We start from the raw sequence: 27,523 nt of genomic DNA, 5'->3' as shown, positions 1-27,523 counted from the left end.
ATTGCACCTTTTCTTGTGTAAACCTGAACCTGTGCAAGATGAGGATTTCAGAGAAGTGTAACAGTGGAGAGACATCCAGTAAAAGACATAAAACAGAGACTGAGGGACTGCAGTGAGGAGCAGGAAGGAAACAGTTGTGAGATGTTATGGAATGGGTTCCTAGGGATGGGAGCAGACTGCAGGGTGAAGGGGACGGTGGGCAATTTGCTAAAACTATGAAAGATGGCTGAGAGCGGTTCTGAAGAAGGGACTTGCTTCTAATGGTAAATCAGGAAGAGGGAGAAGATGTATGAACCTGTGCTTTGTCTTTGCTTATCTCTTCAGATTTTCTCTGTTTAAACATTTTTGAGGCAACTGACACCTGAAAACTGTGGTTTTCTCAGTGTACTATGGGCAAGAGCCATTTGGGCTAGACCCTGAGTTACCAAATACCATCTGGTCTTGATATTTGGATACTAGTTGTTGATGTGCTCCTTATTCATGTCCTTTATGCACTTCACGCATTTCCCAAAACTCAGGCTATGGGGTGGGGTTTTTTTTGCCATCTTTAGACTTTATATTTGCCTCATTCTTTTCCTCAAATTGTTTAGTTTTGATCAGGAATTCAAAAAACCCCAAATCTAAACAGAGAGGTGCTCAAGTTCTGCTGAACTGCAAAAGGATTTAGACCTCTAATATTTTTCTTTGGCTCTGGAAACCATAGCCTTTGTTTGTGTTTTTCATTTAGCCTTTTTAATTTTGTATGTATTCTTCAGTTTATTTCCTACTTAATTGTTTGGCTGTTAATTTTAATCCCTTTTCTGTATAATCATTTCCGTAATTGTCCTCACTGTTGTTCAGCCTGAGACTGATCTTACTCCTATTTAATTCAAAGGCAGTTCTGTTACTGAGTTTAACATAAGCCTGATCAGCTTCTGTTTTATGAAATGACATTTTCTTGGGTGGGGGGGGGAAAAGAGTAGAAACAAAACTTACAAGGCTGAATATATACTAGAAACAAAATTATGTCATGTGCTGAAGCAAATACACCACAACCTTGCCAGAGATTTATTAAGGTAATACTTTTAGAATATTTTGCACCTCCTTCGTAGAACAGCAGAGAGATTTTAAAGCCTCCTTACAGAAAAAGGAGAAATTCTGGCTTCTTTTACACTGTTCATAGATTAACTCTGAAAAACGATCTAAACTATATTAAGAAATCTCCACAGGAGATCTCACAGCATGCGATGAGCCTCTGTACTTAATTTATGTGAAAACAACAGGATTCAATTCTATAACATTATTGCCACTTACATTTTGCAGGAATCTCTGCCGGTGCCTCACAAATTCTAAAAAATGAGTTAAAAGTCATAAAAACTTGCCAAAAATGTTTGATATAAATCAGAAAAGTATAATTCAAAGGGATGAACTCATTCTTTGGGGTCTGCTTGTGCTCACACTGCCAATTTTGCCATGTTTAATAGAAGCAGGATCATGGCCCAGTGAAAACCTGTTGAGATGACACATTTTTTTGTTCATTATAATTATCCTTTATGTCCCCAGTTTGCCAAGAAAAATAGAAGGTGCTTAATTTTCAATTCATGAGTAGTCCAGAGGAATCAACAGAATTGTCCTCTTAAACGTAATTGTGCTGTCCAGGGCAAAACCCACAGCATGGTTTATTCTGACACTTGTCCCTTTTAAATGCCTAAGTCTAGTTCTGAAATGCCACCAAGCTGCTTGGCATTGCTGTTCAACTGCAGCCTAAGCCTGTGGGCACTGCAGCTTCCACCCAGTGTGTGTGTAGGACTGACTAATTATTGATATTACCTAAATGAATCAGTCTGAGTCTCATAACCTAAGCTGGAGAGTCTCTGGAGTGTTAAGTCCTATAAAAGAAAGATTTTCAAGTTTTATTTAAAAAAAGACAGAAACCAGAACATCAACAAAAATAAACAAACAAAACCCCCCACCAAAACAAACAAAAAAACCCAAACCCCACACATTAAACTTAACATCTTGAGTTACTAAAAATATATATTTTAATAATCTTAAATCTGAGTGATTCCTCTGCAGAAGCATAATTTAAATGTTTTACTAACTGAAGATGGAGTTCTTAAAGAACCAAACTGTTTCACTTTCCCATTCAAATAACTGTATTTAAGAAAAAAGTACCTTCAGCAAAGATAAGATGTTTGTAGCTTTTGACACAACACATGGAGGTTCTTTGCGCTGCTATTTGGTTTTCTTTGTTCTTCATTCTAATTCTTCAGTCCCATCTTCTTTTTGTTTGCTTGATATTGACAAACTAGATTAACATAGCAAATTTAAAGATGCAATATGAAAAAAGAGAATGTGTAGTAGAGTATTCAGTTCAGAAGGTGATTATATTTTTATTTTCAACTTAGCAAAGCAGTAAAGTACATCACTTCCTTGATAAGCTATGTTTGTAATTGTTATTACAGTTCTCATGAACTCAATATCTTCCCAGACATTCCTTGCCAGTTCATAACTTTGTGGTCTTCTGAGTGCATATGCAGCAGTGGTTTAATATAGGAAAATAATGGAACTTCTTGAAAAATGACACTTTAAACCTTGCATTAATTCAGTCCATTTTCCAAAATAACCTTATTTTGCAATTTTATATGGAATAGCTAAAATAGTGGTTTTGTTTGTAAGCTTCATTCTTATTAACAGAGACTTTTACTTCTTTATTCAGAGTATTTCTGGTACTTTCACCACGGACAAATTTCCCCTTACTAACTCATTGTTCACAATTAGTTTGCTTCTTTTATTAATAATAAGTGGTAATATCAGATAACATTGTAGGTCTGTTACACAGATACAGAAATAGTAACCACCATTCACATAAGAGGTGGGTGGGAAAGGTGCAGATAGATTTGTGTGAAGATACCAAATAGCAGCAAATGTAGGCTAGCCAGCTGAAGCTCAAGGTTGAGAGGAAGTAGGATTCAAATTGAAGTAATTTTGTATAAGACTGTTAAGTTATCAGTGCTTATTATGTGATGGAAAAATAGTCTTGCTTGAGAAAATAAAAGGTCTTTAGTACCTTATGGATTGGTTTAAAAGAGAGGGGGTTTTACTGCAAAAGAAAGTTAAAAAGTAATGCTCCTACAAGATATTAGTAGCATCTTGTTCGTAAGTGCAGTGACATCTTTCCTGCTTGTTTGGTGTGTACTGGGAAAAGGGTGATCTTCTTCAGCTTCTTCTGTTGAAACATATAATTATTGTCTTCCAACATGAGAGAATTACTGATCAATTGTATAACATCATGGTCATTCTCTATGATTATTGGTGTTGTTTTTATCATGTTCTTTCAAATGAGTGGGATTTGGAGGTATAAGACATTTAATAATATAAATGACCAGATACATGAATTTCAGAGACTTTTGCTGTTTTCTAAATTTTTCATTTTGCCAGCTGCATGAATGAATTATAACAGTCAAATTTGAGGTAATTTGCTTCAAAATTAAAAATTTATTTTCGTCTGAAACTTCCCATCTCCTTCTTAGCAACGGTGAACTCATTTTGATAAAATCTCCTGGTATGTTTCAGCTAGAATCTTTCCAATACGGACAGTAGGTATGTTATTCTAATATGCACAATCCAGAACAGGAATACATAAAACTTCATGAATCAAATATGCTAGAAATAACATTCTCCTGAATATTGGGTTAGAAACATATTATGAGTATAATTGAATTTATTATATTCCCAAAAGACACTTAAACTGTTTCAGTGAGAAAACAGTCTTATTAGTTACACGAAAATACCATGTATCTGTTTGCCAAATATATCACTGAACTGTACACAAAAGAGCTAAATACTTATTAATAGCAGCAAAAAGTTTGAATGGTAAGCATGGTTATTAATGTGAAGTCAAAAAATATAACTAGCTAATATGAAAATATTGATATGACACATTTTTTAAATCACTCAGAGTTGATCTGTGGTTTTACTGAAGCATAATGTATGATGGTGGATAATGAGCAAAGACTTCAAAAATATTGAAGTTAAAAATAATGCTTTGCTGAGCTCAATGTCTATTCCTTTACTCAATTTTAATTTTTTGGGGGTTTAGGAGTTTCTTTTTCAATATCACACTCAAAAATGTTATGAAGTGGCAGAACTTACATGGTTTTAATCTAATTGCAGTTGGTTTACTGGTTTTATTAATGGCAAGATGAACCAGCAATCAGTGAACTCTACATCCAGACTCAGTGTCAGCAATGCAACAGATACACCACAACATTAGATGCCAGCAAGATGTTAATATGTATCCAAACAGTCTTCTGTACATAATCCCAACATTTTCTAATTAACGCACATGGTGAGCTACACACAGACACCTCCTGCACATGGGATGCATGGGTTAGTGGTACACACTTCCTTCTGTGGTTGCAGGTTCCCCTCTACACACCTGTCCTTTAGGAGGTGTGGGCTCAGCTTTGTGTGTATCTCTGCAACCTCGTAATGCCCATGCTGGAGGCACAGCATGCCCCGAGTTCACACTTGCACACTTGAGGTGTGTGTCTCTGTGGGATGTAAGGTGTTATCAGTTTTGGACATATGCCCTCTCAGACTGTTTTTGGGTGTCCATTTGTATATGCTCTTCTCTGCCAAGACCCAGGGTGCTGATTCTGTGTGTACTATTCATAGAATCCTAGAATGGTTTGGGTCACAAGGGATGTCAAATATCATCTAGTTCCAATCCCCCAGCCATAGGCAGGGATGCCACACACTTGACCAGGTTGCTCAAAGCCCAATCTATAACCTGGCCTTGAACACCTACAGGGGTGGGACATCCACAACTTCTTTGGGCAACACGTACCTCACTACTCTTGTGGAAGAACCACTTTCCTCTCATTAATTCACCATTACAGACCACACGTGTCTTTCTTATTTGTTTGTTTGTTTATTGTAAGGAACTGCAGTAATTTTGTCTCATTACTTTATCCTTATTATTTCAATGAGTCATATCTTTTTTTTTCATATTTTTTTTCCTGCCTGGATGCCCAATCACTAATACTTACTAAAACTCAGAATTTATTATCCACAGAAAATTTTGGGAGACAAACCCCTATATTTTTAGCAGAAAAACGGAAATTCTGAAAAAGTTTGGAAAGCCAAACACTAGATACCATGTATTGAGAAATTTATATTATTAGTCATATTTATCTTAGATGCCAAGTTTTTCATCTTACTAGAACACCTGGTTTCTCATCAATACGCATATCCTGAAGTTACAAATTAAAAATCCTAAACTCTCCAGAAGTTAGATGAGACACTAGGCTGGTTTCCGATGATCACCATGGCCAAAAGAACACGGGCTTTCCCTTTTTGTAGCTTGCCCTTCCCTGTCTTTAGCAATTGTCTCTCCCGCATTTTTTTTAATCTGCAAGGTACAGGAATTTTTTTCTCACTTCTTTGTTCACTTTTGTGCAGAGTCCATGTGGAGTCTATAGAAAGAGGATGAGATTTTTCCTCCCCCTTGCCATTTTTCAGCTATTGGCTTCCATCTCCATGCTCTGCCTCTTGCATGGTCTTATGCCTGCTATGCTCTGTAGTCTCTGATCCATCTTTGGGGAAGACGATGGCCTGTTCAGGGCAGAAAAGTTTTTAAACAGCTAATCCTACAGGATAATGAAAAGAGAAACTTCCAAGGAAGAATTGGACAGGGCTGTGCAGACCTTACTACAACTCTGAAAGTCACTGTCATAGTTCAAAGCAAGTCTGAAAGCAAGGGCCTATGTACAAGAGGCTATGGGCAGGTGGGGAAATTCAGGAAAAGCTTTTGTAACTTATGTTCTGACCCTCTTAGTCAATTTGTAGTCTTTTTTATTAAAAAAAATGGAACAAAATAGGCACCTATTTTTATGCTAAATACATCAGCTCTATCTTAGTGTTAAAATCTTCTGGTTTTCTCTGGACAGATCTCTATGAGAAAAATATCTAGATAGGTCTTTGTCAAAGGTATGGCCAGCCCAGGGGCCTATTACTGCATCTCTCTGTGCAAGCTCACCATCTCCTTTTTCTTAGGCCCCATTTGCAGGTATTATCATTGATTCAGGTCTTGTTCCCAAGGCCTATCCACCAAGACTACATTCCTGTTTTGCCATTTTCCCCTCTATGATAATTTAATGTCAGTTGTTCCAGAATGCTCAAGGTTTTCACTGAGTGGTGCATACCTCACATAGTACAATTTTATCTTTTATTTCATCTGAATTACCTCTCTATTTCTCTGTTCATTTCTGATGAAAATGTTGCTGTTAATATTAGCTGGCTGAGTACTTTTTATAGTCTGTCTCTTGAGTTCCTCCACTGGTTCTTTCCTCCACCTGTACAGGACACAGTAAAAGTGAATAAAAATGCAGAGTATTGTAAGAGGTTTGAGTTTTTATATATGAAAGAGATGGTTAATTCAGCTTCTCAATTTCTTTTAGTTGGATGGGGAATGGAGAAGTAAAAAAGCAAGTAAGCAATGAATGAGAAATTCTGAAATATGAACATTTTTGTTATGTTCTTTGAATAGTCTTTTTCTCAAGGTCTTGAGAAACAAATTGGTTGAGATTATGGGTGTCCACATTGTATATTGAAAACTAAATGACTTTGTCTTTTTTATGTATATACATTTTTAGGTCCGAACATGGATTCTTACAGTGGGATACACAACTGCATTTGGAGCAATGTTTGCAAAAACATGGAGAGTTCATGCAATTTTCAAAAATGTAAAAATGAAGAAAAAGGTGAGAGGAAATAAACTCTTCTTGTTACTCTGTGAATATAATTGTCTGATTGTTTTTCTGCCTTTCCTGGATGGCCACAGCTGTGCTCGCTCTGTTCATGTATCACATTCAAAGATCCTGAAGTGTTTAATATTGGAACTTTCTTGATCTACTTTTTAGTCTCTGAGCGCTGGAGCCAAGCGTCAGCCCTTCAGTCTTTATAGCAAGAGGTGGACAGTGGAGATGGCTGTAAAATGTCAAACTGAATTCAAATCCCCACTCTCAGTGTGCTGTTTCACCATCCAGAGGGCTCCTTCTTGGTGTATTCACAGCTCTTATGAAATCTTTTCTTATAATGTCTGCTTGAGATACAGGTATTACATGCAGATTTCTCGTGGAATAGGCAGAGAAGGCAAGAGGAAGTGCTGTTTAAACAGCTTTCTCTCTAATTTTGATTGAAATTGCATAAGTTTACTCTAAGACTGATCGGACTTGACCCACAATAGTTGTCTGTCATTTTTGGTACAGCACATTTTCTGTAAACAGTTAGGATCAGCTTAGGAGTAGTACAGCCATTCATGTATGTGTTGTTCAATTGATGTTTTTCCTGTGGAGCTTATTTGCACACATGAAGTACTTTTAATCAAATGGTTTTATTTAAAAACTGTGAAAATGGTGAATAAAAATAGTTTTGGTAGAAAAACATTTAGAGAAATGCTCATGAAAAAGAGAAACAAAATTAGTATTATTATAGAGTGAGCAGTAGCACCAAATGCAGTTCCTATGTGCATCTGAATATATTTATTCTAATAAGTGATAAAAAGTCATTTGCAGCCAAAATAAGTAGAACAATATTCCAAAACCCCATCAGATTCCTCTTTTTGTTTCCCTCTAGTGTGTGATCATGGAAGAGCTCTGTTACTTTTTTTTTTGTTGTTAGTACTGTGTTACGTTTTCCACAGTTGCAATATACAGGGAGTCTGTCACAATGAGATATGTTGTTCCCTTTAAAGGCTTGGACTTGAGATAGACAGGGAGAGGTAACTCAGTTTCTAAGAGGATTTATGCCTGTGGTTATTAAGGAATTATGTCTGGAACTGGATTTAGCACTCTGGCACCCTAACAAGAAAGCTACCTAGTACTTCCCCCTACTATTCTGTCATGTCAGGTTTGCTTAAATGTTTGTTCATTCAATCCCAAATATCATTCAGTGTAAAAGATAATTGAGTAAATACAAAATAACTTGAAAGTAACTAAAGTTATAAAAAAATTCTGTACTAGAAAGGGGATACTCCAGATGGAGGGAACTGGAAAGCACCCTTTCTGCACCTGTGCAAAGAGCCCACTGTAATATATCAGTTTATGCTACCACAGTCATCTCTATATGTATATTTGTCAAGGATCTTATCCTTCCTATATTAATGTTTTTAGCCAAAGACGAGCCAGTATTTTACTTTCCTGAAAAATAAAATTTTATATTGCAAGTATGTTTTCAGCTATACTGGTACAATTCTTTGTGAATTAGTGAAGTTACACTAATTCTGTCTAACATAAAAACATTTACTTAATAACATTTATTATCTTCAAAATTTTATGATTTTTACAATACATAAATTTAATAGGAACAAACAGGTACTCCAATGGACTGTCACTAAGGAATTGCTTTTTTTAAACTTTTCATTTTAGATCTTCAAGTTACTCCTCAATATTAAATTTCACTGTCTATTAATTAAACATAATCCTCAAATTCTGTATTATCCCTGTTCTTCAACGGGCCCATCAATAACTGCAAATTGCAATTGTTTATGCACAGCTGGATGTTAAAAATTATTTAAGATCAGTTAAAAAGACACCAACCAGTATAAGGGAGATAAATTTTGACATATCTGGATGCTGACCAATGAGCTGCTTTGCTCTGAGTGATACTGGAAATGTCAAGGCTATTAAGGCACCTTATTCAATATTCCGGAATTAAGTAAATAATACATTTTGTTGTATAAACTTTAAAGCATGCTTTATTTGGATATCCCACTCTGAAGCACAAGCATGAATCATAAAAGGCAACAGTTTTCTTAATGTAAAACAAATTAGCTATCCATGATAAATACTTACTAGTCATACATTATCTGTCTTTGATTTGCCAGGACAGATAAAACTGGTTTTAGGACTTGACTGAAAAACATGGTATTCTTCACTAATGTCTTACAAGAATGACATTTCCGTTTTCTGAAGAGGTACCTTCTATCTGTGGTTGCACAGAAATTTTCACAAACAATATTTAAACTGACAAATAAAAACAAGTAGTGCAGCATGAAAAAGTACATTAATGTGTTTTTAATTACCAGTGCCATGATAGAGTAGACTGGTGTTACAATCAGAGGAATATAGAGTTCCAAAATTATTTGAGTACTGTGAATCTTATCAATATGTGATCACTTCATTTACCTGTATAGAAATATAGCAGTAAAATCCATATGGCATTTAGGCATACAACTTTTCCCTGTCATCCTCAATATTTTCATCAGGAGAATTTTTTCCAACAGTGAAATTTCTTCACAGTGTGGAAGAATCTGGCGCAGCTTTTCAAAGTATTGGTTAAATCATTTCATGAAAGTAAGCAGTAAGTAAGGGAGAGAAAAATATGATGAGAAAATCTATTTGTCTTCATCAGATAGGGCAAGCTTGATTACTTACATTAATTGGACACTTATCTGAAGTGTACTACATGGCTTTGTGAAGAGATGAGTGGATTTCTTTCTCATTGTGAGAAAATATACAGAATTTTAAATAATAATACACTGTGGCTCCATTGTAGTGCAATGTAGAGTGGAACTAAAGGATTTAGAGTGTTTGGGACTAGTTAAGGATTCTTATTACTGCTTGTAAAGCTTTCAAAATCTTGTATTTTCATCTATTTACACTTCTCTCCTTTTATTTGGAAATAATGAACAATAAAATTAAGAATACACTCCTTCTGCTATCAGACTACTAATGGAAAAAATTTGCAAAATTCCCAGAGCTCAGTTACCATCTTTGATCTTGCTAGGGCTCAAAGGAAGCAAATTAAAAATGCATTAATTTTAGCTGGACCAGAAACAGAGGGGTGCAAGGGAATCAATTTTTGTCAAATGGAAATGACAAAATCGGTAGGGAGAAATACATAATTTTTGAGTTTTGAAAAGGTTAATAGAGATAATGGAAAGTGGAATAGAATTAGAAGTAAAAATAACTGTAATAGTTATAATTTAGGTGCAATTCTGATTTTGATACATCTCCTTTCTGTTGTTTTGGGCAGCAGAATATCTTCTGCTCGATGAGAGGTGGGGATTGCTTTTATATTTCCCTTGGCAGAAAGAGGGCTGGCAGCAGACAAGAGGAGAGAGAGGAGAATGTCAGTGGCAGGAGAGCATGTGATGTCCTGGGGAAGCTTTAGCTAGCTGAACCACTTGAAGAAACCAGTCCTTCTGGTAAAATTTAGAAGGATGACAAGTTGTCTGTTTTGATGGGAACTTCAGTGCCTTGTGTTTTCGGGGGTGTTAAAGCAGTACTGCATAATGACTGCTCCTGCACAACTCCTGCATGCCAAATAAAGCCCATCCACTTTTGATAAATACCAGAATAGAAGGAAATTCACAGTGGTGGTATTTAAAGCCTCTGTAAGTTTTATATATTCTGCTCCTACAAAGACAAGCATTTGGCCATTTCTGGATGGCTACAATAAAGCACGATGATGATCTAGGTCACAATGTTGCTTTGCTGCAGTTGCTATTTGAAAGTACAATGTATCTCCGTTGACCTTGCTCTGATAAACTTATCCTTTACATAGTACATTCTGGCTTTGTCTATTTGGACTTAATTCTTTAACTATGCCATTAGAGTACATATGTTTTATGTTTAATTATCATTTAAAATATTATCATTGTACTCAGGTATTACTACCACTGTAGACTTCTGGTGACATATCCCTTTATGCTGACAAAGTTGTTACAAGATAAATGCAGAATATAGTTACACAAGGGATATATATCAGCATCTTTTCTTAAGGCTTGTGCTGCTATAGTTTTGCCAACATTATACTACTCCTTCATGATAATTCATAAGGTTTTCTCTGTATTGAAACTACCACAGAGTAAGAAAGCTACAACCAGCCACAATGAGAAAAATGATTCCTCAATCTAACCTGACTTAGCTGTGCCTATCAGGCTGCCATCTGGGAAACTGATTTTTATACATTGGCCTGCTAGGTCCTTAAAAGACTACTGAAGAGAGCTGTGGTCTTCATGCTTTACAAAGATGGGTAGAAGATTGTAAAGGCTACATTGTTTACACTAGGATGGGGAAGGAATGCTGGCACTGCAAGGGAATTGCAGGGCCAAGTGGCTGGGAGCAGGAAGAAAGCTGAAGATGAGAAGTCAGGTTTGCTGCAAAGGGCTTCAACAGGAAACCTGTCCAGATAAAAAGAATAGGGAAAAAGCTTAGAATTATATAGCAGGAGAAGATATTGAAGAGGGAAACTGAATTTGGATTAAAATTTCCCTGAAGTTAAACTGTTTGGAAGCCAGTAATGACAGGAAGGGCTGTAAAAACAGATCAAGAGAGCTGGGTATGATGGCATGTAGAGCCTGAGTTTGGTATTTAAGTAGCAAACTAATTGAGGCACTAGGTTTGATTTAAAATTAAATTAAGATTGAAATTTAGAGGCAGGATGACAGGCATGAAATGGAGGAACATAGACTGAGAAAAGGAACGTAGGAATGAAAAAGGAGTAAGAGGCAAGAAAAAAGTTGAAATGAGAACTTGCCAAAATGATTGCACAAGAAGTGTGGGCAGAGCATGAAATCTGAATATAGGATTTTAGAATTTCACTTTTCTTTTTTCTATTACTATGTACCTATTAAACCTATGGGTAAAATATGTTCCTTGTCTTCCTGTTATACAGTTGTACAGCTCATGATAGCTACCAGTGACTCTTTTCACTCAAGCTGATGAGGTGTGCAAACATGTAAAAGTTCCTTTTGCTGATGCATGCATCTCTATATATAATGGAATTCTCTTTCTTTTCATTTTCTTTATGAAGAATGGCCTCATGAAAATGTTAAAAGTTTTATGTAGTGTCAGTAGTTGAAAAACTACAGCTTACAGTGTACATTTCTTCCCCCATATACATTATCAGGACACCAGTACAGCCTTAGTTTCCCACATAATGCCACTGTCATGGAGCAAACTCTGGCATGCTCTGGGCATGCAATAGGACTGTGTAATAAAAGAGACAGTTTTCTGTTACAGTCTTTTTCACTTAAACCAGAAAAAAGGCATAATGAAAAAGGCAGTAGGTGTTTTGAGAAAGATGGTCTCATGTATAAGACAGTTAAGTGCCAAATGAAGAAAAACATTACTTTCAGAATTATTTGTTATGCTTTAGAAATCTCTCTGAGTGTAGTTTTCAGAAATTTCTTTTCCATTGCTTCTGAGAAGCAAATTTATTACCTGAGTGAAACAGAGCAGGAATTCTCAAAATTTTAGCTCATTGCCTTCCCACTCCATGTTGAACACAGACCTGGCCACTCCACCTCCATAATTTGTATATCTAATGGCTCATAAAAAGGCACATGATAAACTGGAAGGAGTAAGAGACCATCCAGGCTCTTTATGGAGAGCAGGGAGCATGGATTACTCTGAGCAGCCTCTGGTCCTGATCCCTCAGGTCAAGGTGGGCAGCAGCTGGCTGTGTGCTCTAACCCTGTGTGGTGCCAGCTGCGGGAAAGTGCCAGTTCCTGCAGTTGCACAGTGTCCCTGGGGAGGGAGGGAAATAGAGATAAGAAAGCAGGTGGAGGGTACATTGTTATCAGCTTATGTGCTGCTGCCTTCTCCTCACAACTATCTCTGTTGATTGCAATCTCCACCCTTCATATGAAAACCTCTGTGAGAAAGTTTATAGAATGAGTGTAATCTCTAGTAATAAATTTTCTATAAGTTTTTTGAGTCACTTGTGGAATTTAGAATTTTTTACAATCTATAATTTTTCTCACAAAAGTGCTAGAGAGGTTTAGAAAAAGTTACCCATTATCTTAATAATTTAAAAATAGTTGAAGTCAAGTTCTCCAGATTATATTGAGGGTTTAGGTCAGAACCTCACAGGCCATGTCTCATTTATTCACTTAAAGCCTTTGTAGATGTAGCTCTGTATTGGCATAAATGTAGTTCATGTTATCCAATAGTTCTTTCTATAACTACTGCTATAACAGGTCAGTTTTCAGACTGTAAATATTTATACTTTCCCAAGACATTTTTATTCAATCTAGCTGGGGCTTTTTGTATGTATAAAAAAAAGCTATATGATGGATTTCCCCTAGGATACACATGTATTCTACTAAATATATATCAGAGATCATGAGTCTGAAGACAAGATGTGTCAGGATCTAAAAATTTGCTTTGGGTAACCATACCAACAGTACAACAATCTATTAAGGACCATCTGCTGAAGAACCAGCGTATGGATACCTAAAGAAATGTTCAGTGCTATTGTTCAGTCTCTGAGTAAGAAATAAGACAACAGTTTGAAATCTGCTTATGTTTAGGATTTTTTTTTTCTCATCATGAATATTTGCAACTGGACAAAGTAATCTATGATACTTCCAGTGCAGTGTGTAAATTATTCAAGTATGGCCTCATGGGTTATTAATATACAGATACAGTACTTCCTAAAGTGATATAAGCGGAAACCAAATTATTTTTCCCCCAAATAGCTACAACTATTAACTGTAAACCCAAAGCTGCAAAAATAGTCAGTGTAATCCTAGAAGACGTTTTTAGATGTAAAATAAGCATCCTGATTTTTGTAAGAGCTGATCAGCCAAAAATGCCAACCAAGGAACAATGGAATCACATTTCTAAAATTTACATTCATATAAATATGGATCAAGGAGCTAAATCTCAAGCTCCTGTCACAGAGAGAAACTGAGCTAATGAACTGTACATCTAGGAGAAAAATCTGCTTTTGAAGTAATTTATGTATGTAAATTTCTGCATGGTACAGTTTGATAAGGCTAAACCTCAGTAGTGACAAAAACAATGGAAACTCTGTGTGAAATGTAACTGCTCATAAATGGTACTACAACCATAATTTCTATGTGTTATGAGGCTAATGGATGACAGAGAAATACAGAACGTATCGCTATACAGTATGAGGCAATTTTTTCCTGAATAGCTTGAATTTGGGTTGTAAATGTAATCAAGTGCATTGATGTTCCCAGCTATTTGGTAACAATGTAATATGCTTTCCCACAGAATTTTTCATTAAGGAAAATATTAAAGTCTAGGTGTTTTTATGTTATCTCTAATAAAATCAGAGCATTTCTTCTAGAACGTTCAAATCCTTTATGCACTTTTTTCCCCCTGAAGATTGGGATTCCTTTTAACAGTAAACAGAATCCACAGCTCTCGTAGAAATTCCTTCACCCTTTTCATCCATGTGATGTTGGGCTCAACAGGTGCATTTCTCTCAAAGGTGAATTTGATCTGCTGTGTTGATGAGATGTGTGGTTCTCTCAAGGCAGCATGTCTTGCTTTACTTATGGTAGTGAGCAGAATTTAACACACTGCTCAGGATTGTTTGTAAGACTGCTCTCCAAAGCACCATTCAGTAAGAATGGTTGGTTCTAATTTTGTCTCATTTCTTTAGTGCAATTTTTAAACTTTTTTTCATTATTTTTGTCTTTTGAAAAGAGTTTTGTGAAAAATAGCCACGTTATGTCACTCTGTGGGCTAGTTATGGTTGGATTAGCAATTTTAGTAAAACAGTCACTTCTCCAATTTTCTCATGTATTATAGTTCTAACTCAGGCTCAGACTTTCAAAAATGAGGATTTTTATAACTTTTTTAAACCCACCACCGAATCCCTCGCCTTCTCTAACATCTGTAAAGTTTCCATCTTCTACTTCCACTAGGGAGCATTGCCACTAGGATGTTCCTACTTTCTTTTATATGAGTTGGAAAAGAGGAGTGGTGTCCTCTGATCAGATAGCTTCTCTTGGCAGCAAGGCATAGAGTCAACACAGCCACATTTGAAATACCATTATTGAAAAGATGAGTCTGACCAATTATGCAATTATCCTAAACATGAGCCAGCAAAGAGGGCACATTTTAGAAATATGCACTTTAGCAGGCTTGTAACTGTAGCTATTTAATTCTCAGACCCAAGCTTTTTGATCATATCCAATTGTCAATTATTATCAAGAGTTAAATACACACTCCGCTATCCTGGAAAACAGAAAAAGTCATCAAATTCTTAGACTACAAGGGTCACAATAGATCCTCACAGGAAACAGAAATGTATTTTTTTATTTATAAGTAGATACCCAAATCTTCTATCAAATTAATCAAAATACCTGTAAGATAGTAAAACTTTGCCTTTTACTCCCAGTGATTTACTGGTCAAAAACCCTTGCTACTATGAAACATGCTTTCTAAAATGTTAGCATTCACTTATTAAAACTAATGTAATTGCAGCGTGAAGTGTTCCCAATACTAATCATAGAATCTATTATAGGAAATACTCATAATAGCTGTTGAAAAAAACATTATGGAGTTATTTGAAACAATGCATAATGTGTTTTCAATAGTCCTTTTTTCTCATTCCATTAGACAATAGAAATTAAGAATTTATTACAGTATAGTTCTCTAAAATATTAATGGCTTTAATAACTCAGGTATCTCTCAGCCCACAGATAGCAAAGTTCTCCCACCTACCACTGACTCTGCATCACCAACCTCATGGCACCATCCCACTTGTGTTGACCCACTTAATGCAGGGGAGCACCCCAAAGGTGTCTATTAATCATACTGAGAGAAATGAAAGGGTAGTTTATTTAGTAGAGAAAGTATCCTGAGGGCAAGTTCAAGAGTGGTTTTATGGTCCCTTTCCCAGCCTTTAAGACTTCATAATTTTTTGCCCCCTAAACTCTTACAATTTTTTCTCTTTCCCCTCCAGTTCAAAGGGAGGACTCCTATCAGCATGATTTCTGTATGTACCAGGAAGAGGAATATATGGTTTCAGATTTCTGAGGGGTTTTATAATTGCTGTCAGTGCTGTTCATTTAATAGAGTAAGGTCCAGGAAGCTTCACAGAGGGATCCTTTAAAGAGGGGTTTTTCTCTATAGATTCCATCCCTTGAGTCTGGGGAAGAAACAACTGAAAAAAAGTTAATTAATGCCATTAAGTGTTTATCCAGCTAGTGCCAGAAGGCAGGGGACAGATCTGTCAGCTAGACTAGAAGGGGCTGATCTACATAAGAGAAACCAGAATGACCTTCTTAAACAGAAAAATCCCTACATTTTAAATGAAAAAGAAAATATATATATTTATATCAAACATATGAATAGATGAAACAATATTCCCAGTCTGGTTATGCTTCTATGAATTCAATTAAAAACCCAACCAATCAACCAAACCATAAAGATTTACCTGGCAGATCTTCCTTTAAATTTAAAGATATTTTATTCTGACAAAGGGAGGTGAAGTTCCTGGTAACAAAGAAACTAACTCTGAAAAAAAGACAAGAGTAAACTATTCTTCAGTCCATGCTGAAAACTTATTTGTGGAACTCAGTACAACACTGATGTTCCATCCTGGAGAAAAGGATAAGTCTTCATATGCAAGACTCATTTTCTTGGTTTAAAATGGAGTTCAACTTTAAGTCTATGTTATATACATTTACAGAGTTCATTTTTAATAAGGGAAGAAATAATAAAAAGTTTTACCTTAACTATAAAAACAAGCCTAATGTTTAATTACTGTTATTTGCCAAATTGTCAGGTGATCCCATAAAACAAATTGCTGACGAGGTCCTTCAGGGCACAATGGGTGTGCTTTAGAAAGCAAATGAAACAATGGAAAAAAAGCCCCACAAAAGGTCTATGAAATAATAACCAAATGTATAGTTGAAGTTACTGTAGCAGGTAGTACAGCCTGTGATACTTCTAGAAAATCCTCAAGAGTTTCCAGGAACAGAAACTTTATCCCAGAGCTTTAGACAGATTTTATATCTCCTGTGATCAGACTGCAAGGTCTGTGGAAAGTTAGGACTCTGACCTGTCTTCATGGTACAAGTTTTCAGAACAATTTTGATTTGCTCAGAGAGTGACGTTGCTGAGAAGAAAATGGCCTATCCGTTTCTGTACTGAATGAATTTGTTTTGAAGACAGAGAGCTTCATATCCAGCTATATAGTCCAGACTGGTAGCAATGGCATTTATAACAGTGGGCAGATCTGCCAGGATGAGACAGATTCACCTATCCAATCACAGATGGTAGAAAATATGACTCACAGCTGCTGCTGTGTGAGAGCTTGGCTTCAGCAAGGATTCAGAAGCACTTGCAAAAATGGATTCTATTAGCTACTGTTCACTTCTCCAAAGGCTGATTTATTGTATGCTAGAAGAAAAATGAAGAGAGAAAAAAATAAGAACCTTCCTCTTAAAGAGGAATGATACATTTGATTGTGAGGAATCTGTTGCTTGTGATTTTCTTTTGTCAGACGGAGAATTTGTTGGATTCACAAGATCTGAGTCAAGACTCCTTCAGTGCATCTGGTGTTTCCCAAGGAGTGAATGTACTGAACTTAAGGAGTGCTGGGGGTGGGAGAGATGGCTGGGGAGAGGGAAAGCTGGGCTTCCTGAGGGTGGAGGGAGGAAATCAGCAAGCCTTTTAAAATGCTGCTAGTGATGTACCAGCAGCATTTTTCAGAGCAAATTTATGTTAGGACAAGCTGCTAATCACTGGCAGAAATGAAAAATAATTGAAGTCCAATGTCTCATTCTGAAAGCTGGCATTCTGGTGGACAGTTCTGCTTCAGAGCTGTATTCCAGCAATGATTTTGCCAAGAACAGACCAGCACTATGATGGGTGTGTGAGGCAGCCCTGGGCGCCCTGCATTCAGCCTTGGCGCCCTGCATTCAGCCTTCTCACCTTGCTCACAGCACCAGTACCCCAGTGTTTTACAGAGCTCATTACAGTAATGCAGGTCACTCTCTCAGGTTATCTTATGGGCTTTCTTTTGCTTGCCTTCCTCCTGGCTGTCTGGCAGAAGTAGTAAGGGATGAATAATACCCACTGCCAGTGACAGCTGCTGTTAAATAACTCTCCCCTTCTGTCCAGAAAAGGACCATTCAGAGAGTAATGCAGGAAAAATTGCTCCAAGTGGTATCCAAGGAAGAGCTCCACTGTTTGATGTAACTCTAATTTTATTTATTCTCTTAACTACTTGTCCAAAAAAAGGTTATCAAACTTACATGTGGACTGAAATACTGACAGTAGTGCAAGGTCAGATGTGAATGAAAGAAAGATGTACAAGAGCAAGGAGGAGTGGTTAGCAATGTAGTCATGAATAGCAAGTGATTTATTTTGATTCTGTGAATGTATTATCAGTATTACTGCTTTTAATAATACCCTTTCACTCTTGCTTCTGACATTGCTGTACCAGTTTAATTAATATTGCCAGGTGTTAGTAAATCTGCAGCTAAAGTGTTCACTATTTTCATTAGAAAGATAAGATGTTTTGGGGGTTTTTTTAAGGAATCTTTTTGGTTTAGCAGAGCACAGGGAGACATTTCTGGCAGATGCTTTTCACATGGCATTAATTTTCTCAAATGCTTATTTTTAGCTGAAGTTAATTGTCTTCACGTCCTCTTGGGGTGTGGGGAGTGAGGAAGGGAGGAACATGATTCAGAACAGTAATTTTTCTGATCCTAAATTGTACTCAAGATAGGTGGGGTGAATTGTCCTTTAAAGGCTTCTGTCCCTGCCCACTGGCTACAGAGAAAAGCTAGACAAGTAATAGTTCAACAGTCAGGTTCAGTAAAATAAACCTCATCAGTTAAAAAGAAAGACCAACAAAAATATGCCAATACAATAAATTCCATAGCCATTTAAGAGGAAGGAAAAGAAATCTGAGTTGAGGTGTCTCGATTTCATCTAAACTCAAATTCTTTTTAGACTTGACTCCCCATGGTTTTTCTGTTCCATGTATCCATTCATACTAGGGTCAGCACTAGATATGTTTCACTCACAACCTGTTTAGAGACACTAGAAAATAGTTTAAAAAATGCTTGGGCTTTTTTACAGGGGGTAACCTGACCCTTTTCAGCTTTGGTTGCCAGTTAGTAAACAACTAAAAAGTTGCACATAGTTCTGGTTTCCTAAAAAAGACAAGGGACCAAGCTGCATCTGGGAATCTTTGCTTAATACCTGCTTTCATTTTAGCTTAATAAGGAAGCACATTTCAACAGTCTTCCTCCCCCTGCACATCCCACCAAAGCACTTTTTCCTTGAAAAGTTTTTGCCAAGCCATTCAGCAGCAAGAAGTACCACAATGAAATTTGCACTCTTCTCCTTCATCATCCCTCTCCAGACATGCCTGTGCTATCTCTGCTGAGGTGGATGTGCTGCTCCATTACTGCTGCAAACCTGTGGGAAGCATCATTTTCCAGTCCTTTATGATGATGGATTTAAATAACTGGTCTCAGGAAATGAAAATAATGTATCAAGTTTTTTAACTCATTCTGGTTGCTAATTTAGTTACTCCAAATTATCTATAAACTCGCAGATCAACAAAAAGCAGTGCACAATGTTTCAGAGCCATCTTTCAAAATATTGTATCACACCAAACTGTATGAAACCCAAACTTTCTAAAGTTCTTACATTATTTCAGATTTTATTCCTCTTTATCATTTCCTTAACCTTGATAAGAATTCAATGCAAATACAATTTTGTCTAGGCAGGAATGCTAACATTACCTGTATTAGCTGACACTTCTGGCTTCGTAAAGCATTTTCAAAATCCTAACAATTTCAGCAAATTGAACTGAAATAATCACAACTTTATTAAGCTTCACAGGCTTAACATTTTTGAATATTTCATTTGCATTATGCCACTGATTCAGAGAAAAAAAATGGGAAAAATTACATGGGTTTGTCAGTGTTAAAGCATTTGGCAATACCTTTTGACTACTGGATGAGTCTTCATTAGTAAAAGAGGTATATATTAATTCAAAAACCATGAACATAGGTTCAAGAGCACTGATAAAAATTTTATTTAAGCCTGGTATTTCAACATGCTTACAACTTTGCAACTGAAAGAATGTACTTGCAATATATTTTTTGGTGTTGCTATTTGATTGGGATTGCTGTGTGATAGGGATTGCATGCAGCTATACAACATTGTAATACATGATTTGGCTTGTTATTTTTATCAGCAACTGTTGTTTTTCTTTTTTGAACCTAAAATCCATGGAAAATTAGAGAAAGCTATCTCAAGTGCTGCTTCTCTAAGAGGTGTGGTGAACACTTTTCCACATTTGCATACATAGACACAATAGTAGCTCCCTAAAATATATTTTCCTCATTTTACAGGAGTTAATATTAAACCTGGACTTCAATATTAATATTTAAGGGTCCTCCCAATTTCTTTTTAGAAATTGGAAAGCACTTTAGATACTTCTAATAATGATGAAATGAAGTAAAGCAATCTATGACATCTAGCTTTCATCTTTCTATATTTCTGAAACTTTTCTTTGTTCACTGTTAAAAACCTTTGTCATTAGCAACCTGTATTTTCCTCCCTATATAGGAATAAAGCTGTACAGGGATCTATCTATGGCTCATGGGAATCTCCCTGCTTCTTTTTTCTTTTTTTCTTTTTTTCTTTTTTGTCTCTCCAGATCATTAAAGACCAGAAGCTACTGGGGATAGTTGGCGGGATGCTACTGATTGATCTTTGCATCCTGATTTGCTGGCAGGTTGTGGATCCTTTGAGGAGGACAGTGGAAAAGTATAACATGGAGGTATGTCCTCAAGCCCAAGTAGTATTTATGGTTGCACATCAGTATTTCCATAAGACCAAGCTAAGATGCACTAGGTTATATGAAAGCAAAATCAAACTGTGTATTCTGGGGGAGGAAGTGTTCTTTTTTAAAAAACCAAACAGAAATGAAATAACTGCAACCAAAAGAAATTGTATCTGTAGTTGAAGGTGCCACATTTCTGTCACTTGCGAGAGACTTTATTTGGAAAGATTGTAAACACCAGAGAGTTCTCTGCTAAGGCTCTCTATTAGAGTTTGTAGCAATAAATAATAGATTATCAGAACCCATTAGTGGATTTCAGTAAGAGCTCATTCAAGATAAGTGCAAGAGAGGTCACTGCTTAGACAGCATTCTTTGTAGAGATGGTAGGGAATTATGTTACCTACCACTATATTTATTTTTAGTAATTTTATGTGCATACACCCATACTGATTGTTCCTATTTTAATGTCATTCCCAGAAAGGTCACACTTGTGATTTTGATAGGGTGGAAGTAACAACTTAATGCCAACTGTACACATTTTTCAGCTTTCTAGTTGGTTTCTGGAAATGGAACTGAGGTGGAGCTTTCTGGACAAACTGACAGCAAGAAACAGGGTAGCAACAATGCAGAAATAGGAAAAAAAAAGTCTATCTGTATGTAGATAAGCAGTGTTTGAGAGGTTATTGTCTCCAACATAGAAACTGGTGACATCTGAAAACTGGATTGTGCTTGGCAATTAGTAAGAAAAAGTAGTAGTTTTCTCTTCTAATGTTAACATTTGCAAGGAAAGATATGCTATTTTACTCCATTGCTTTTACTTTGTTCTTATTTTGCAGTGTAGCTCTGGAATTTTGTTAGGAGATTTTACTTTTTATTTTATTATAATTTGTAGAAAATTCCTTAGAACAATGCCTCCAAAACTGCAAGGGATACTTTTCAAGAAATCATTTTAGAGTGTGAAAAGATACTTCTCAGTCATTCCCTAGATTTTAACTTTTTTTTTAAAGACTTCCCATATTAATAGGGTTTCCAATAAAAACTGGAAAATTTAACTGAAATTTGTCTTGAGATGCTTCTGCTCTGTGACTGTGTAGCTTGAAGCTATAGCAGCTTGTTGAGAGCCTTGTTTACTTCATTTGGTTCCAACTGCATTGCAACTGATATTTCATTTGTCAGTATTGTTAACAGTTTATCTGCTCATGGAAAACCAAACATATTATGACGATTAGTCATAAAATCCAATTGAAATAATGCTGTTAGAAGGAATTTTACTTTTTACTTTAACTATAACTAAGGGTCCTGAGATCTAGAATTATTAGAATCACTTAATTGAAATGTCTGTAGACAGCAGCAGTAACTGTGAAGTTATCAAACCATAAATACTATATATTTTGGAAATAATGTTTACTGCAGTATTAAGTGATTGCATATACTTTTCAGTGTATATTCTTTGATCATGTAATGTATAACAGTAAAAATGTAGTGTGTTTGTTCCACCTTCTGGTCTGTCTAAGTCACAAGGCTGCACACGGGTTGCCTGAATTTTGTAACAGAACTGAAATTCTCTGCAAACTATGTAATCCCATGTTTAATATTTCGAATGTTTAATTTTAGAATGTTTAATATTCTAAGCACTCAGCATAGAATCAACGTGAATATACTGCTATAGCTCTTAGCTATTACTATAAGTTGTGCAGAATATTGTTTAAGCTAATGCATTTGGGGTGGGAAGGAAATAACAGTATTATGCAAGTAAGTCATTAAAATACTGTATGTGCATAAAACATGTTTGAGGTGAACTGCAGTTTGCTTTCCTGAAGCACACCTCTTCAGGTCTAAAAAACTTGTTAGTAGAAGCAAATGAGAAATGTCTTTGCTGCTGCTGCTATTATTATTATTATCATAAACATCATATATTTTAGGGGATTTAAGTGCAATGATGAATTATTTAGTTGAGTTTTATGGAGCAGGTATTATCTCTTCTGTGTTTGAAAAGTTCTTACCACATAGTAAACACTACTGGAGTCAAGTTTCTGTTTCATTTCAGGAATATTGTGTTGGAATTTTGTGTAGCATATATTCCTTGGCCCACTTGCTTCTGTAGAATAATTTCAAAGGGGTTATTTCTCTCAGTTGAAGCTAATTGAAGTGATAAAGACGTAATGTAGGCTCCAAAGTTATGAATGCAATCAGTCATTCTAGCTAATGAACCATTTGAGTGCTGTTTATGAATACTCACCAGCTTCCTACATGATAGTTCTTCATTTGGATACTGTTGGGTGGTCCTCTTAGCTGCATCTTCAGAAACACATCAGTCAAAGTAACCAAGACAAGAAGCCTAAAAACTGGCTCTGTCCTTTGCTGTTTGCCATTATTCACAAAATAGTTTGTGTTTCAATGACTGAAGAGCAGTAAATTATCCAGAACTTTTTAAAATGTCTTAAATCCAGAACTTAAAAACATCCAGGCTTCTTTTCTGGAGTTGTTTGGAAAGTCCAAGCAATCCATGCCTTAAAAGCCAAGGATGGGTGCTCTAAATCTAAAAATACAAAGGGAAGTGAAGGCTTTTGTGGAGACTCTCTGGCCCTTAAGAAGGCAGAAATCACGTGGGATGTTGGGTCTGTCAGTTTTCAGTCTGGTCTCTGTCATCCTAATTCCAAATGTATGGTTCCTTTATGAAAAGCACATCTATGGCTGCCATAAGACACCATGTTAAAAGTTTTAAAGACTGAACTATAAAGCATCCAGATGCTCCAGTCATCACTAGGGTGAACAGTTTATGGTATATGATATATAGATAATAAAATGGCTGGATAAAAACAATCAGGTTAAAGATCTCCTGCAGAAGAACTGCACCTATGTACATTTCATAGACTACTCTAAGCTTGATTTTCACATAATGCAAAATCTTCGCTGACAAAAAGTGCTTCTCAACTTCAAGCAAGAGTGCAAAAAATGGGTATTCATCCATATTGTTACCTCTATTCATCTGTTTTCCTATTTTCACTGGCTATAACATTTCTTCTTTTGATAATTTTTCAGACCAGTAGAGAGACCAATCACTTTTTTTTCTCACAAGGTTCTTTCTAGATTGAACTAGAAATTTGCTTTTTTCATCCTAATTCACCTTTTTTGTCATAATCAAAGTGTTCTGCGGTTATGATCAGATCTCATCTAGGTTTCTGCCAGACTAAATTTCTCCCAGTCATGTGAACTGGAGGGCATCCTTCCTCTCTGTCTTGCTGGCTGGGTTCTTGGGCTCAACATGCCATAGGAAAATACAGGGCTTCTGTGTATTAACCATGTAAAAGCTTTGCCCCAATAGCAAGGCTCTAGCATCTTTTTCCAACCATCTGGATTTTGTCCTGGTTTAAAAAGGCCATATTTATGTGCAAGGGTGCTCTGCACAGTTTGTCCTGCTGTCTAACAAACTTTACCTGTTTCTGTCAAATCTGACAGATGGAGCAGGTAACAGCTCTTAAGGACACAGCACTGCAACAGATTTGATGGAAACAGCCAGCTATGCAGAGGAGAGATTCTGTTAGTGTCTCCCCTAAGAGAAGGGTCACAGAATGAGTTTATCCCTTTGTCCAAAGACAGACAATTTAAACTACCCACTTCAGGGGAGCTTTACTTTTAGATGAAGAGAATCCAGCCACGAGACAAAAAATACTTAGGAAACAAGCTTGCTCTAATTTCAATTGCTCAGCTGCATTGGACTGAAACCATAGTCTGAAATAGGAAAATGCTTTACAAAGTGGAGTCTGTGCAATATCCATATCACAATTCATTTAGGTACTTAGTACAAATCAAAGTTTCTGTACGTAGACATACAGTCACACTCGCCTCCTGCTCATAATGCAGTGGTGTAATAACTCTTTTACACTGCAGTTTAGCTTGAAAGCCCCTGACTGGCTTATTTCTCCCAGCACAAATAGCTATGAAACACATTGAGTGTTGGTGGCCTTGGAAGGTGTTGATAGTGTTGAATAAATAAGATGCTAGGGGAGGTGGATTAGATTTTATAAGTCCCAAGGTAAAAAGACTCTGCATTAGTGTTAGATTAGTAAAAGTAGTACCTTGCATACTGGATGCCAGTATTTCTTGTAGGATTTTAAAACCTGTTAGTCCAGGGCAACAGCCTTTCCATTCCTTGACATCTTAGTACCAGTTCTGTAGTTATCTCTGTGATGTCTTCTCTTATGCATTCTTATGATAATATTATTAATATTTAAAAGTTAACTGCATTCTGGTATCTGGAATACCAATATTTAAGGTTTCACACTGAATTGTCTTGGGATGGAAATAAATGTGAAATGGAGAAAAAGTGATACAGAAGAGAAAGACAGATAAATGAGAACTATCCTTTTTGGGCTTCTAGCATTGATATGGATGTAAAGTGAGGAAACTGAGAATACCTAACCTTATATGAGCAAATTGCAATAACAAAAATACTGATATTCAGGAAAGATTGAGTACACCATGCTGGTGTCAGAGTAGTGCAGAATGTTAAAGTCAATTCAAATTACCATACTAATAATTTCTGTGAGTGAGACAGAATTCCCATGCATTCCAAATGTATAACTATGCTGTTGGATATATATTACTAACCAGAAAGCCAGAAGGTCAGCTTTAACTGATATGTTGAGGGAGTCATAAATATTGCAGTAGCAAAAAAATGGCTATGTAAACTGGATAAATGTGCTGTTCAGACTAGCTCATTTAGGAGTGGTAATTCTTTGCAATTCAACAGATTAGAGAACCCACAGACAGAGAATTAACCCTTGATTTCATTCTCAATAGTATACAGAATCTGTTCAAAAGTCTTCATATCTGAAGGAGTTTTCTGGAGCTGCAAATATATCATTCTTAGTTTTCATAGCTTTGAAGAAGCAACACCCAAAAAAGATCAGTGGGACAGTACTCAGCTTCATGAAAGGGAACAACACTAAACTGAGAAAGCCTCTTAAAGAGAAGCTAAAGAGGATGCTGTAGAGTTAAATCCTTCTGGGTGGTCTAGAGAGTATTAAGACTATCATATTTGAGACTCAAGAGTAAATGCATGCCACAGATCAAGTAAGACTTGAAAAGGAAGAGACTCAGCATGACAAAACAGCGGGAAGATATCCTTCAAAAAGACCAAAGTTGTATCCAAATGAGGAAAATAGACAGGATCATAAAGTCTGGTAAGTTAAATGTAGAAGACAATAGAACCGTCTAAAAAGAATCTTGCAATGAATGAAAAATGAATAATAAATTGTTCTGTAAATACCGGTAGCAGAAAGTTTGCCAGGGAACCTTGGGAACAATATTTGATCAGAACAGAAGAGCATTATTGGCAGAAAACAAGGCCATGTAGAATGATTAAATGATTGCTTTGCTGCTTTGTTCAGCAAAATTCTTAATGGAAGATTTTGTGGAGATTGCTGTGCTAGAACCCTTCTGATGAACTCACTGAGGAGTGACTGGAGTTGCTGGTAGGAATAGAGAAACTGATCAGAAATAAATCACTGGAAAAAAAATTATATTCTCTCAGGCTTTCTAAAGCAATTCAAAAAAGTAATAGTCAAACTACTGACAGTACTATGTAATCATTAGCTCAGAAACTGCTTTGATATCTGAGCAAAATGTTGCAAATGTCTTGCCATGTTTTCAAGACAGAGTGGAAACCTCAGACTTGTAAGTTAAAGTCTGTAGTAGACCAATTTATAAAAATTATAATCAGGAGTAGAATTAGTAATTGATACGCTACATTGAGGAGCAGTTGACATAGCACTTGTGAAGGAACAAGACATTAAAACTTACTGAAGTACTTTGAAGAAGCCAGCAGACGTGAATAGAAGCTGACAAAGCCTGCTAGGTCTCCAAAAAGGATTCATCAATGTCTTTCATCAAAGGCTCTCATGGAAATACAATAGCCATGGAATAAGAGAGAAGCCCTTAAATGGGTATAAAGTTCTTTAGAATAAGGAAAGAGAATGAGGAAATAAATAAAAGTTCATTTTCTGGTAAGAAAAGATGTTGCCAGTAGAGTTCTTCAGGACTAGTCCCAGTCTTTGTGTTGGTACCTGTGTTGCTCAGTGGGAGAGAGGGTGAAAGATGAGATGCCAACGTTTTAGTGGTTATAGTGAGTTATTTCAGAATATAAACATAAAGGCTGGTTTTGGAGAATTCTGGACAGATGTTGCAAAGCTCAACGTAAAGTGGAATTCTCTTACCTTTTTGCAGCTGCAGCAGCAAACCCAAAGGGTGTTATCTTGTTTGCTATGCAAAGTTTTCCTGATATAGAGAAAGATGGAATTGGAGATTTGATTTTATGTTCAGCTAGAGGAAACCCATAAATAGATTAGATAAATTCAGTACATCTTACATCTTTTTGAATAAGACAATAAGCCTGGCTTCAAACAATTACAACTGCCTAAAATTTTCATTCAAATAACTAACCCAGAATAAAATCACAGTGTTAGCTGGCTTGACAGAGCTCTCTGAGCACCCAAAAAATTGAGTATATCCTCAGTAGATCACAGAACCAGAGAATACGCTGAGTTGGAAGGGACCTACAACGATCATCATGTCCAACTCTTAGCCTTGCATGGGATCATGCCCAAGAGTCACACCATGTGCCTGAGAGTATTGTCCAAATGCTGCTTGAGCTCTGTCAGGGTCAGTGCTGTGACCACTTCCCTGGGGAGCCAGTTCAGTGCCCAGCCACCTCTGGGTGAAGAACCTTTTCCTGATATCCAACCTAAACTTCCCCTGGCACAACTTCAGGCCATTCCCTCGGGTCCCGTCACTGGTCACTGCAGAGGAGAGATCAGTTCCTGCTCCTCCTTCGGGAGGAAGTTGTAACTCCAGTTTGATCTTCCCTCAGGATGGATGCAAGTGCAACAGGACTGGAGGAATAAATGTTGTTCCTGGGTCTCTGATAGTTTTTCTGTGGGACTGCTCCTATTACCTG

General features: G+C 36.5%; 1 protein-coding gene across 2 annotated transcripts in view; it reads left to right on the top strand.

The window, feature by feature from the left end:
• GABBR2 (gamma-aminobutyric acid type B receptor subunit 2) overlaps window positions 1–27,523 on the top strand; it is a 482,477-nt gene that overhangs the window by 324,818 nt on the left and 130,136 nt on the right. For both annotated transcript variants that reach the window (XM_071555005.1, XM_071555006.1), the window contains exons 12-13: window positions 6,639–6,746; window positions 20,440–20,562. In XM_071555005.1, coding sequence (XP_071411106.1) covers window positions 6,639–6,746; window positions 20,440–20,562 — 231 coding nt within the window. The remainder of the gene's footprint in view (window positions 1–6,638; window positions 6,747–20,439; window positions 20,563–27,523) is intronic.

Source organism: Pithys albifrons, chromosome 4, assembly GCF_047495875.1.
Source record: "Pithys albifrons albifrons isolate INPA30051 chromosome 4, PitAlb_v1, whole genome shotgun sequence".
Classification (NCBI taxonomy): Eukaryota; Metazoa; Chordata; class Aves; order Passeriformes; family Thamnophilidae; genus Pithys; species Pithys albifrons.
This window is presented reverse-complemented; position numbering and strand designations above follow the sequence as displayed.